Source organism: Triturus cristatus, chromosome 7, assembly GCF_964204655.1.
Source record: "Triturus cristatus chromosome 7, aTriCri1.1, whole genome shotgun sequence".
NCBI lineage: Eukaryota > Metazoa > Chordata > Amphibia > Caudata > Salamandridae > Triturus > Triturus cristatus.
This window is the reverse complement of record NC_140590.1, coordinates 1,550,107,630-1,550,121,941: the sequence shown is the minus strand read 5'-3', so window position 1 is coordinate 1,550,121,941 and position 14,312 is coordinate 1,550,107,630. Positions and strand designations below refer to the sequence as shown.

Here is a 14,312-nt window from a genome sequence, read left to right as displayed (position 1 = left end):
ATGAAAGAGTAATTTTGGGTGCTGAAAAAGTAAGTGTGATAAGATGTACAATGGTGAATCCAGCAACCTTGTTGCCCGATTCTTATTGTGAAGTGAAACAAAGTATTAAAGTATACTAAACACATTTTTAATGGTAGAACATGTGCACATTCCTTACAAACAACCTTGATTTTAAATTAGTTTTCATACGGCCACAGAGTTTGGTATAAACTTAAGACATTCTTTAACAAAAGTCTTAAAATTAATTTTTACACAGAAAACAAAACGTTAAAAAGGTGCCTCCATTTTTTCTTTTAAATGATCTGTGGTGGTCCAATTTTGCTCTAACCTGTGATAGATTACTCACTGGTGGACTCTCCTTGTCAAGTATCCTGTCTTCGTTCTGTGGTCTAGGACACCTGGCACAGTCACCACTGTTTGACTGGCCATATTGAGGTAAAAAATAATAACAAAATACTGTCACTGCATTAAGAAAGGCCAATGGAGAAACTATCGAGGCTGTCCAAGTAGTCCGGCCTTAGCCGCCAGTGCTTCATTTTGCTGAATGTGGTACTCCTGAAATCGCATTGAGATACGCTGTGTCATTTTCAAATACTTCTGCAGACAGTGCTCAGAACAGGTAATCTCTTCTTGACGAACATCTCTTGTAGTGAAATCTTTAACACAATCCAGGAAACAGGTTTCTGTGAGCTTATTATACGTTCCAAGGAATTCTTTGAACTGTTTAATCTGCTCTGTTTCTACGCCTTGCACAGCCATGCTCTATTCTTTATTCCGTTTTCCTATTCTGCAGCGATCCCGCATTCACAGACCACCAAGTCTTCCTGCTTTTTTCAGCGCGACATAAGTGAAGTGAAACAAGCGGTGGATCACGATTGTCTGGATGTGACAGAAATGTGTACCAAGCCCAGGCTTGACCTCCTTGACATACCCCAAGAAAAATCAGATTGTGTACTGTTTGTTGATGGGTCGTGTTAAGAGAAAATGGAGAACTGATGTCTGGCTATGCTGTACGCACCGTGTCGGGTATTATAGAAGCTTCCGGTCTAAGAGGAGTCAAGTCCGCTCAAAGTGCTTAGTTGTTTGCATTGACGAGGGCTTGCAAAGTTGGGAAGAAATTGAGAGTAATCATATTTACGGACAGTCAATATGGTTTCGGTGTTGTACATGATTTTGGCCAATTGTGGCTACAAAGGGGATTTCCAACTTCTTCAGGATCTCCTATACGAAATGGCAAAGATGTTAAAGAATTATTGGAAGCACTACAATTGCCAAAAGAAATTGCAGTGGTCCAACGTGCCGCACATAAGTCAGGAAATTATTATGTGACACTGGGTAATCGCTACGCAGACCAAGTGGCACAATTTTGTGCAAGAAATACAAGGTCTTTGAATAGAGGGATGGAAAAAAAGTTACCAATTGCCAACAAATGTTGCTCTCTGCCTTTGAAACATGGAATGAGGTTAGACAATTACAGGAAGAAGCAGACATGAAAGAAAAGGAACGCTGGTTAAAACAGGTTGCACAAGAACGATTGATGATGAAGTTTGGGTGTGTCCAGATGGTAGACCAATAATGCCAGACAGCTTATTGTCACAAATGGCTAGGGATTATCATGGAGTCGCACATGTTGGGAGGGATGCCAAGATCAGCCAATTCAGACAGATGTGGTTTAATCCCAAATTCAGGATAGTTGCAGAGAGCCTCTGCAAAGATGTTTGACTTGCCAATTGCAAAACCCAGGAAGAAAAACGGTGGTTAGTTGGGGTAAAATTGGAAAAGTAGAAGGACCATTCACAAGATTGCAACTGGACTTCATTGAGTTGCCACCTTGCAATGGTTTGAAATATGTCCTTGTCATGGTTTGTTTTCTCGATGGGTAGAAGCCTATCCGACGAGAAAGAATTACAGTCTAACAGTTACTAAACTACTGTTAAGAGAACTTATACCAAGATTCGGATTTCCAGTAACTTTAGAATCAGATAGAGGACCTCATTTTAAGAATGAGATAATTAAACTAATATGTGAAGCTTTCAAAATTGAGCAGAAGATACATTTTGCCTACCAACCAGAAGCCTCTGGAGTGGTCGAACAGCTCAATCGCAAAATAAAACCATTGTTAGGAAACGTGTGTGCATCCATTTCAATGAAATGGCCTGATTTTTTGCTTATTGTATTGATGAGCCTTAGAAGCATTCCTGATCAAAGAACAGGATTGAGTACTCACAAAATCCTTATGGGAAGAGCAATAAGTCATGCATTTATACATGGAAACAAATTGATGAATATAACTGATGATTTAATATTGGACTATTGCAAAGGACTTGCTGATCTGGTATGTTCTGTGTCTCACAAGGTTGGAGAAGATCCAAACGCAGCACAGCCAAATCAAGCTCATGATTTGTGTTCTGGAGACAGGGTCGTGATAAATAAGCATACGAGGATATCATGCTTGGAACCCGTGTGGAAGGGACCACATCAAGTCACATTGATCATGACAACAGCAGTAAAGTGCGCTGGGATTCCGAACTGGATCCATGCAAGTCATACTCAGAGTCCCAAGTCCACCTGATCGACCCAAGCAGCAACTGGTAGAACAACGAAAAGAACCAGAAGCTGAGAGTTGTGAAGTCAAAGAGATCAGAGAATCAGACTCTGAAGAACGTATTGACAATGAACAACCAAGTACGAGTCAAATAGCGTGAGCACAAGTTACTGGGACTGAAGAAACTGCTGTAAAGACCAGACGAGAGCTTGAACTTGGAAGACCAGAACAAAGTAAGAAAAAAAATCAAGTGACACTGTTGTAGAAATCCCAGATTCAGCCCAGTCAGCAATAGAAGAACTCATTGCAGAAAACTCAGATCAGGATCAGTTACAAGAAGAAAATGAAGGGAAGACTAATACTGAAAGTTCAGAACCAGTTCAGTTAGGAAAAAGAAAGAACTAGCTGAAGAACATTTAGATCAGAGTCAGTCAGAAGAAGAAAGGAGAGTAGAAGAACAGACAGAAGAAGAAAAAGTAGAGAATCCAGAGCAAAATCAACAAAACAAAAGAGAAAATAAAAGGACACTTTAAATAGGTAAAGAAGGTGAAAAGGCAGTACAGACAAAGTTAGAAAGGAAGATTGCTGGCCAAGTGGAGTGAAAAGACTGAGATACATCTTAAGAAGAAAGTCAGGCAAAGAACTAGAACAAGTAGATGAGGTGTCAAGTCAGTCTGAGCAAGAACATACAAGAAGAAGAACATTAAGGTCATGAAAAAGAGTGAAGGTTCCAAAAAAAAAAAAAAAATAAGGCTCCAGAGTGGACATACATCATCCTTGAAGATTTTGAAAATCTAGATCTAAATGAAGAACCAAAACGTGGCAATTTTAAAGGGTCTAATGAAAGGGAATTGAGACCACCTTTAAGACTATTTTTTTACAAAAAGTGAATTCTATTAAAGACATTAAACAAGGACCCTGAAGGATAGGCAACGGCGGAAAGCTTTTGAAGCGTGGTATCACACAAAGAATTTGTGTTTTTTGTGTTTTTTTTTTTTTAGAAAGAAACTACAATCAGAATTTAGTTTAGAAATTAAAAAATGGCAGAAGTAAAAGTGACTGAACATCCAAAATCTAACCTAAAACAACAATGTGTTAAATGTTGTTTATGTAGTATTACAGTATTAATTTCAATGTGGTTATTATTAACACTTGTGATAGCTGTTCTAATGGTAAATAATGATAAGAATAACACAAATATAAGTGAAAGAGTAAGTGTGATTACTAAGAAAGCTATTTCTACAGAATTAACACAAACGGATAAAAGCGTGCATTATCATGATAAATCAAATAGTGATTCGTCATTAAATGCATTTACTAAACTCCTCTATCACTACGTAGAGACAATGGATGCGAGTGATATGTTTGCATGAAACTTCCTACTTCTGTCTCAGAAGGTGTAACGTAACATCACCTTCCATTAACTTATGGTGCGTCTTGTAGTGTCGTAACCAGTTTGTTTTATGTTACTGGTAAGTTGCAATATTTTTATAGTAACATTGATTTGGTCTTCTCTGAAATTCCCAGTAGAAGAAATATAAACACAGTACTTAGTGCTAGAAATGTAGAGTTTATGGGAGAATTCTTTCTAACAACAAATCCCATAGACATAACATATGCACACAGAAATAATCTAACATGCCTTATACGTGATGAAGAAATGGGTTTCCTGAATTTAGTGGAAGAAAGAAGGCTGGATTTTCAAAGAAAAGCCGTAGAGCAAAAGTCTCATACCTCCATGGGTTACATTAGAAGGGGAATATGAGAAAGGCGAGGCTCATGCTGCAATGTCCCTGGACTTGGGAAAAATGGAGAAATTGTCTTCGTAGATTGAAAACTGAGTATAATAATATATTCATTGGTACTAGTGAATGTGACCATACCTTCCTAGTAATGGGGGGATGGGGACTAAAAGGAGGAACTGATCCTGTATTTCCAGGAATTTATATTGTGTGTGGGGAAAAATGCCTAATATTGGTTACCTGCACGATGGTATGGCTGTTACATTACCTTTGTATTTCCGAAGGTATATCACATTACTAAGAACATTGAAATGAGTGATAAGTAAAGGACTAACAAGAAATAAGAGCAAGTTTTACAGAAATAGGTGATATATTTGGTGAATTAATACCGTCAGAGTCACATTAAATTCTCATAAAATACGTTTATTGTCCACTGTAGTTGACTGTTTATAAACTGATACTGCTGGGGGATTCTTAATGATCAATACTGAAATGGTGGCGATCAGATCTATGGTTTTGCAAAATAGACTTGCCCTTGATATTGCTTTGGCAAAAGAGGGTGGAGTCTGTGGTATGCTGAAAGTTCAACACTGCTGTACATGTATCCCGGATAAAAGTAAAGGTATTGAGGGATATATGAAGAATATTTCAAAGATTCATAATGATTTGACCCAACTAGAGGTTGACGGTGCATGGGAAAGATTTAGCAAAAGTCTGCCTAAATTAGGCAATTGGGTTTCCACCTTTGGAAGTAGTTTATTAGGGAAAATAGTGATACCGACAATTTCAATAGCATTAGTGATTAATGATAGCAATGATCTATAAATATATTAAGAGAAAATTGAAGACAAGGTCAAAGATTCAAATAAGAAACAAAAGAATGTGAAGAAGAAGAAAGTGGGAAGAGATTGAGTTAGAAGAAATGAAAGATGGTCTGTATGGTAGAATGAAAGGGATGCACATAAAAGAATGAAATACAGAAACTATGAAAACAAATGTAGACACCAAGATCTAATTGGCAATGATGGGTATAATTATGATGGCTCTAAAATGCCATCAGAGGGGGGGGATTGCTGGAGCAAGGATTCAAAGAATAGAAACTTGCTCGAATCAACACCTCGTTAACAAGTACTAACAAGTAAATAATAGAAACTTGAAAGAAAAGGTAATATACACGCACGACATTCATACACGGGGAAAAAGGCTTTCTGCTTGCTTAAATAACAAAGAATAATTTGCTACGCAACTGAAATCCCGCTTGAAACCGAAAATCGCTATGCGCATGTGCGAACCCGTTCTGCGTAAATAACCACGTGATTAACCTCACACATGCCAAAGAGTTGCTAACTATAGGTCATGAAGTACCGCGTGCTTGGCTTATGCTTGCCTGGACGTAAAGGAGCTGCTGCTGATAACGCTTTCACTTAAAGAAGAAAATAACATGGGATAGAGTAGAAGTGGGTGGTAAACAGTGATAATAACATATTTGAGAAATTAACTTCCGTTTATGATTCTTTTATCAATAGTGTGCTTTTGGGCTGGATATGCGAAGCCGAAAGAAAAGATGGCGGGTGAGACATAACGCAAGTTGAGTTTGCGCATTAGAGTCCTGGGAATGACCTTCTGACCAGGACATTGATCGGCTGCCAAGACCCAAGGACGTGTGCGTGGGAAAAGTTCCTCAACTGAAGAAATCATATAAAATTTGTATCTATCTCATGAATGCATGTGAAAGTAAGTGTTTTGAAAAATTTAATAAATTAAGGGAGAAGGATTTACTAAACAAAGAAGAAGTTAAGAATTTTGGGATGACCGCATGAGGTGATGACAACTCCCATACCCCGGCAAATCACAGTTCTTGATTCGCAGACATTTGCAACCTTTGAGGGTGGGACATGCAAACTTAAAGGGTATAACTTGAGTGACCGGAAATAACGTTTAGGTTGGGGTTGCTGAAAGATGCTGCAGCTACGAAGTGACGCTGAATGAGGAGTGGGCGAGAGCTGATGCTGGGAAGAACAGACTGTGAAGAAGATTCAATACTTAAGACAGCCTGACTAGATTGAAGATTTGCGGCAGTATATCGAGGAGGGAGAGTGTGTGAGAGAGGGATGTGCTCTGGTGCATCTGGTTCTAGAGAAGTGCAAGTATAAACCAGTCCTGCACCTGTCCTACAGTCTTTGTCTCCTGACTATCAGGTGACCTCCACAAACCCTTCTGGCCAGGGGTTGGGTTTCCCATTTCACCATTAGGTTAAAAGACTTTTGTCTTGATTTTAAATATTTCATTGCAATATATGAGTTACTATGTCCTTTTGTCTCTTCATCTATCACTCTTAATGCATTGCGATTGTTGGATGCATTTGTGTATGTTGTTTGTTAAATGAATTTTCTCTCCCAGGAACGTTGGAGTTTGCACTGTGAATCTGTATAAATGAGCATTCATTTTGATTGAATTATTATATAAAAAGTATTGAACCTTACTTGGAGTCTGATCATTTCATTGAAAAGTTATACGATAGATTAATGAATTCGTTAATATCACCATCAACTACTCGACTAATGGTCCATTGACCAAAGGAAGAGTGTTGATCTGTGAAGATTAGTTAGGCATTGACTAATTCAGATCAAAGAGAAATAAAACTTGACTCCTAGCGAAACAGTCAGGAAATCTGAATGTGTATATGGGCCCATTGTGAATGATGCGTTGATTTTGTGAAAGTTTATCCTGGCCTTTCGCTGGATCAACTCCACTTTACGAACAAGTACCTGGAGCAAGGTTAAAAAGAAATACATATTATCAATCCCATAACCTTATAGATCACAAAACTAAACCAATCTGAAATTCTGTTAAGGGTGTCTCCTTCCTTCCATGCTTGTGTTCAAAAACGTGCTTGCACAATTCATTCACCATGAAAATCCCATAAAGGTACTCTTCAAAAAACACAATTTTGGGCAATCATGCCCCATCCATATTTTTAAGTCCATATAATTTCATTGCTTCTTATATTTTACAAACAACTCTAACTGCTGATATGGTCCATATTAGGAGGTGAATAGGTTTTATTCTCACACTCATTTTAATCTAAGAAGATGTGCTTATGTATGTCATAATGTGCAACCTGTCTAATGAGCGGATAAATATTACTCTCGTGTATAGTTTTCAGGTAGGGAACTCTGCATACTGTATTCAGTTTTCCCAGTATACCACCTCCACCCACACTAGATCCCCAACCAGCCAATGAATAATACTGTTAGACCTGATACCCATGGTGTGGTATTCGTCCAAAAGTTTTCCTTTCACTTCTATTTTGCTGAATTTGTATTTATTGGCATTAGGACTGCACTTTCTAACTGCTAACCATTGCGAAGTCCTTGTGATCTCTCCTTCAAATATGATAAAACTGGATTACACCCAATTGGCACAATTAATTTACTTGCAAGTCCCTAGTACATGTGTTGTAATGTAAAGAAATGTCCATACTCCAAGGTGTAGATTATGTAAGAAGGTTTATTTATCTTAGTTTCAGGTAATAAATTCCAAAAGTAAGCTTCTAGGATAAACCAGATTTTTAAGCCCCACCAGGAGAAGCCTCACTGCTGCTCAGCCCATAATCCAATTGACACTCACAGGCACCCAACATTCCAACGCATCGCCATGCACCAAAATTCCACACAACACACTCATACTGGCTGAAGAGCAGGTATAACATATCTCCCCTTTTTACAGAAAAATAGAACAAAATTGCGACAACCTAATGAAGATCTTGCCATTGCATAAAGAGAGCCAAGTAACATGCATGGAAATAAATAGATGTGAAGACGATAGGAAATCGCATATATACGTAAGGTACCATGCCATAAATGCAATAAATAAAAGAGCGTCAATAATGCAAATGACAGATGGAAATATCGCAATCTGAAGAAGAAATAAGACGACATGCATTGAAACATATTGGATGTAAAGACGATATGATATTGCATATAGGTAAACACCCATGCATATAAAAGCAATAAATAAAAGAACAATATGGCGAATACCAGATGGCCATATCGCAAACTTATAAAGAGACAAAAGAGACATGCAAGAAAACATTAAATGTCACCCACATCTCCCCCTTTTCCAAAAGGAAGTATAAAACCACGCACTCTACCATGCCCCACATCTCATACTGAACCCCACTTGCCACAAAACACACCAGTTGGCCAGACTATCATGAAAGGCAGCCCACAGGGAGAACTAACACCCAAGTGGCACGGCAGACAACAAAACCGAGCATAAATACAAAACAAAACATGAACACAAACCGACACCATCAAAACAGTACTACACTCAATCACCTAACAAGTAACCCTCCCACCAAAAACAAAGTGTACAACAGCCTAGAATGGGTGGAATCCACCCCACACTTCATCCCCAAAAGAAAGGGTAACCTCTCGCAGTCATCCCACACAACATTTGTATAAGGTATGGGTGACCCCCTCCAAACCATCCTAACCAACATCAAGAAATGGGTGACTTATCCACACAGTCATGTCAATTCAACAAGAAATTGGTGACTTATTCGCACACAATCATCCCCCTAAACAAACAACTAGTTAAGAAATAGGTGACTTGTTCACTGACAGCCATCCCAACCGTCAACCAGAAATGCAAGCACAGTCATCCCACCAACATAACTAAAGCAAAGATAAACAGGTGACTTAATCCCTTGCGGTCATCCTTCATTAAAAACACATCCACTATACGGAAAACTATTGGTGACTCAGTCATCCTACACGCAGCACTAATGTAGAAATAGGTTACTTACCCCAAACAGTCATCCTTTAAAACAAAGCAAAAAGTGAATCAACACGAAAATGGATGACATACTACCATACAGTCACCCCTCACACAACATAAGTAGTATACAACACATGCAGTAACCACCCCATAAACTGCAAAATGCACATAGGCAACATTCTAAAATGATGCGGAGCATGAAACATGAGTTTAGCTTAACTGCTAAAGGGCACAAACTTAAACGCATTGTCAAATGAAAAAGTCACACTAAATATACATAGAAATCAATCCTTAGCACACGTAATGATTATGAATAGCTGGTACGTATATAGTGTGTTAGCACATATAGACATATACATAAAGCAGAAATTGATCTTTCTTCTTCTCAGTAGTTCTTTTATTTGTATGCGACTCTCCTTATTCAGTCTTTAGCAGCAACAAGCCAACACGTGTTTCGTCGCTTGGTGGGAAAGTAGTCCCGCGACTTTTTCAAGGCTGTGTTACATGAAATAAAATAAAGAAACACAATTGTATATGTAATGTTTAACGCTGTGTACTATAAACAGAAAGTTCACAGCACCCAAGTGACGAGAAAACACCCTTAAAAAATGGGAGCGTGTATAAACTGTAACTATCTGGTTACAAAAGTGTGTCAATTGTAAGGGTAAAACGACAGAACACACGTTGAATATCCGTGAACAAATAAGGTAAGTCTATGATCCTAATAGAGATGGAGAGAGCTGGTAGTAGTGGTTGTGGTGTGAGGTGTTAAGTTATAAACATCGTTTAGAGTGGTACGTCGTGGGTCATTGATCGTAACAATAGCGAGTGAAGTGCCACGTTTGTGCGTGTTCAAACGGCCCGAAGTGAGTAATTAAACGACTATGGTCAGGTGAGACATTCCTTCCCAGTGTTTGTGTAACATATAATTTGATAGATATATATCTACCTATTTTCAGATTCGATGTATCATCTGAAATCATATAAAGCACAAAATTGGAAAAACGTCAGATGAAAAAACTATTAGTATCATCTGTTTTTACATATGTGGTATTATTGGCTAAAAATTAACATACTTAGTAAGCGGTGATACTTCCAAACCGCAGATTGTTTCCGTATTGTCGGCGTCACTCTGTAAAACTCTCGTTGTCTTATAAATTGTTTTCATAGATGGTGGGTAAAATACCATCCTCGTTATGAACAGACTTTACAAATTACAAGTTATTGGCCGTTTAAAATGTATTCTTTTCACCCAGATATGCTACCAACCACACATTAAATGGGGCCCCATTTATGTTTATTTCTAGCACTGAGTGAAGACGAGAGTTTTACAGAGGGACGCCGACAATACGGAAACAATCTGCGGTTTGGAAGTATCACCGCTTACTAAGTATGTTAATTTTTAGCCAATAATACCACATATATGTAAAAACAGATGATACTAATAGTTTATTCATCTGACGTTTTTCCAATTTTGTGCTTTATATGATTTCAGATGATACATTGAATCTGAAAATAGGTAGATATATATCTATCAAATTATGTGTTACACAAACACTGGGAAGGAATGTCTCACCTGACCATAGTCGTTTAATTACTCACTTCGGGCCGTTTGAACACGCACAAACGTGGCACTTCACTCGCTATTGTTACGATCAATGACCCACGACGTACCACTCTAAACGATGTTTATAACTCAACACCTCACACCACAACCACTACTACCAGCTCTCTCCAACTCTATTAGGATCATAGACTTACCTTATTTGTTCACGGATATTCAACGTGTGTTCTGTCGTTTTACCCTTACAATTGACACACTTTTGTAACCAGATAGTTACAGTTTCTACACGCTCCCATTTTTTAAGGGTGTTTTCTCGTCACTTGGGTGCTGTGAACTTTCTGGTTATAGTACACAGCGTTAAACATTACATATACAATTTTGTTTCTTTATTTTATTTCATGTAACACAGCCTTGAAAAAGTCGCGGGACTTCTTTTCCCACCAAGCGACGAAACACTTGTTGGCTTGTGGTTGCTAAAGACTAAGGAGAGTCGCATACAAATAAAAGAACTACTGAGAAGAAGAAAGACCAATTTCTGCTTTATGTATATGTCTATATGTGCTAACACACTATACGTACCAGCTATTCATAATCATTACGTGTGCTAAGGATTGATTTCTATTGTTTAGGGCTTTTGCCCATAAGTCTAGGAAGTACGGTGGTTCTTCCTACCTTTTAGCACCGTCAAAAAAAGAAATTTAGAACACTGTATATGTGAATTTTCTCTTGGCGCCGTACACCTATAACTAATACCACCAAACAGTCTTTTTAACCTAAATATACATAGTCCAGCTTTTCCCAAAATCACATAAGAATCCCAAGGATAGACAACACCTTCGATCAAGAACCGGTATGTTCAATGTGTCCCATAACCATAGCATGTTGCTGCCTCCTATCAACAGTCATTTTCCAACCTTTCCTTCAACAGAACGCAGTTATCAGTCCACCTTGCACTCTACTTTCAATTTTGACCCATCTAAGTCCACCATCGCATCCTCCAGTTTGCTGGGCAGCTGTGTCACCGGGGAGCTGCGACAGAAAAGACTCATTACTTCCCCAAATTCCCAGAGCAGCTGTATGACAGGGGAGGTGCGGCGGAACAGACTTGCTTGTAAGCCTGAAGAACAAAGATGGCAGCACACAGTAATAAAGCATGCCGTGTGGTTCCAGGCGCATGCATGCATCAAACGTTAATGCATAGCATGCGTTCATTGGCCGGAAAGAAGAGAAGTCACTGGTTGTCTTGCTGGACCTCCACGCTCTTCCCTCGTCATGACTCAACAGCAAAACTTGCCATCCTCGCGAGCATTTTGAATGAGGCAAGCCTCGTGCATACCTAGCACTGGAATAACTTTCCTTCTAAAGACTAGCAGGACAATGAGACCAGGAGCAGCAGGAGTCTTCCAGATGCAGTCAAGGTTCCCAAAGCGAAGCCGAACGAAGCCCAAAGTGCCCAGACAGTTGAAGTAGAAGTGGCTTCAGATCTGACTCTTGTCCCACGCAAACCTGAAGAGCCACCCACAGGTAAGCACTTAAGTACCCAAAGGAAAGGGTTGGGGTGATCCGGGTGTCCCTCCCAGAGGACTGGCTGGACAGAGGGGAGGATACTCCCATGTCCAATTTCGCGCCAGAGCAGGAGCCAACAGGTCCCTGAACTGATTCCAACTGGAGTATGCAAGGAGGGCACCAAATGTGCACTTCAAAGCAGTCTGGTGTTGCTGACAAGCACCCCTACCCCAATACACTAAGTCCTGTCAGGGAGGTGGTCACACCTCCCTGTGACAGGAAACCTATTTTTCTACCTTCCCCTGGTCGAGCCTGGGTCAGTAGCAGGAGGGCAGAACGGTGCCTGTGGTCGGCAGCAGCACTAGCTTGCTGTTAAACTCTGAAAGGCTGGTACAGTGAAAAGTCCCCCAGTACACGGGATCCTACATCTGGAATCGATGTTGGGGTAGGATTCCAACATGTTTGATACCAAACATGACTGGTCGTGGTGCAGCCAATATGATATCTATAGGACCGCACTTACAAAGACTGGATAATCAACTCCGGGGTTTGTAGGGAGTGTCCTGCTCATGCAGGGCACCCTCACATTTAACAGAGCACCCTGCTTTCAGGCTTGAAAGGCCTGCCTTAGGATTGACTTCTAGATTTTAAGTGCAGTGACCTCAGATATAAGGCAACATATCTGTTGTGAGTGGTGTTAGCACCAGCTCACACAGGCTGCAATGGAAGGCCTGTATTCACAGTTTGAGTGGTGTCATGGGTGGCATAATACATGCTGCAGCCCATGGGAGGCCCCTGGTGTACCTATGTCCATGGTACCTTAGTACCATATACTAGAGACTTAGAAGGGACACCAGTAGCCAATTAGGAAGGTACTAAAGTACTTACTATAGTTCAATTTAGGGAGAGAGCACAGTGACTGGGGTCCTGATTAGCAGGATCCCAGTCAGAAATACTGAATGACACCAAAAAGTGGGCGTAACCATGAAAGCAGATCCTACTTTCCTACAATACACTTTGTAAAAAACCTTCCGCAGCACTGAGGTTTAGTTGTCCGACCCCACAGAGCTGAGACTAACCACGGTCTCTATTTCCCTTTTGATGGCCCCCCCTCTTGGGCACAACCCACCGGTCAGCTGCCGCTTTCCTCGAACAAAGCGCTGACAGAATCATCGAAAACAGCAAGTCAGCGCTGTATGCAGAACGACACCTACAGTGCACAAGCGCCGATGACTGCACAGTCCGTAAAACTGGCGAGATGATGGAAAAATATTTTACTTAACAATTCCGCCAATATCCAACATCCACCAACAATGTCCTTAACAAGTGATCTCTGTAGGCTGCTCCATGAGCCAATCCTCTGGGACAGAATTTGTTTGAAATCACTGGCAATGTCCATCCATTAAACTCAGTTGGCATTCTCACTGACCCCCTCACTGCTGGCAAATAGTCAAAGCAACAAGTTGCTGAAAACGTTCATAGTAATCAAATGAATAACACCCTGCCTGGGGCGACCGGTCTGGTAAAGCTGCAGAACATTCGGTTTCTCAATGTAATTTTAGTTTCTTTAACATTTTTTTTTACCCCTCTCTTCTATGGTTTCTTCTGGGTTTCATTTCATGTGATGTTATATCCAAAGTTTCTTCTTTCATCCAGATCACACACGTATGTTCTTCTTTAAAATCGTCACCAAAATGTTATGCAAGGAAAGGTCTATACTCAACTTACACTCACTGGAACTCAACATTCCAATGAATCACCATGCACCAACATTCCACACAGCATAATCCTACTGGCTGAGCAGCAGGTATACCAAAATGGTACTACTCGTACCAAGACCTGTACATTATATACTACTAGTAGGCCTGCAGGATCCATTGTGCCACTCACTACAGTAGCCTTTTTAAACGGGTATCAGGCTTGCCAGTGCGGCCTGTAGTGCAGTTTTAAATTGTCCTTTTGATCTGCCAAAGTAAAGTTTTTCCCAGGCCAAAAACCTCCTTTTTCATACTTACAAGTCAACCCTAAGGCAGTCCCTAAAGGCTCATAGCAACAGTACTCCTACAGTTGTTTTTCACTGTTGTAAGGCTTAGCTCTCTTATTGGCTAATACAGGGTTACCTTAGAACCTTTATTAAGTGTTAACTTCATTTGAGTGTTAACAGCATATCTCG

General features: G+C 40.0%; 2 protein-coding genes across 4 annotated transcripts in view; both read right to left on the bottom strand.

The window, feature by feature from the left end:
- LOC146812352 (embryonic polyadenylate-binding protein-like) overlaps positions 1-14,312 on the bottom strand; it is an 818,377-nt gene that overhangs the window by 499,259 nt on the left and 304,806 nt on the right. The window lies entirely within an intron of this gene.
- LOC146812353 (mitochondrial import inner membrane translocase subunit Tim9) lies at positions 106-840 on the bottom strand. Its single transcript, XM_085614592.1, has one exon. The coding sequence runs from the start codon at positions 757-759 to the stop codon at positions 490-492; it is 270 nt and encodes an 89-aa protein (XP_085470718.1). The 5' UTR covers positions 760-840; the 3' UTR covers positions 106-489.

Bases quoted from the DNA above. Each gene is read 5' to 3' on its own strand.
- LOC146812353 (XM_085614592.1), bottom strand. From the start codon at position 759: ATGGCTGTGCAAGGCGTAGAAACAGAGCAGATTAAACAGTTCAAAGAA.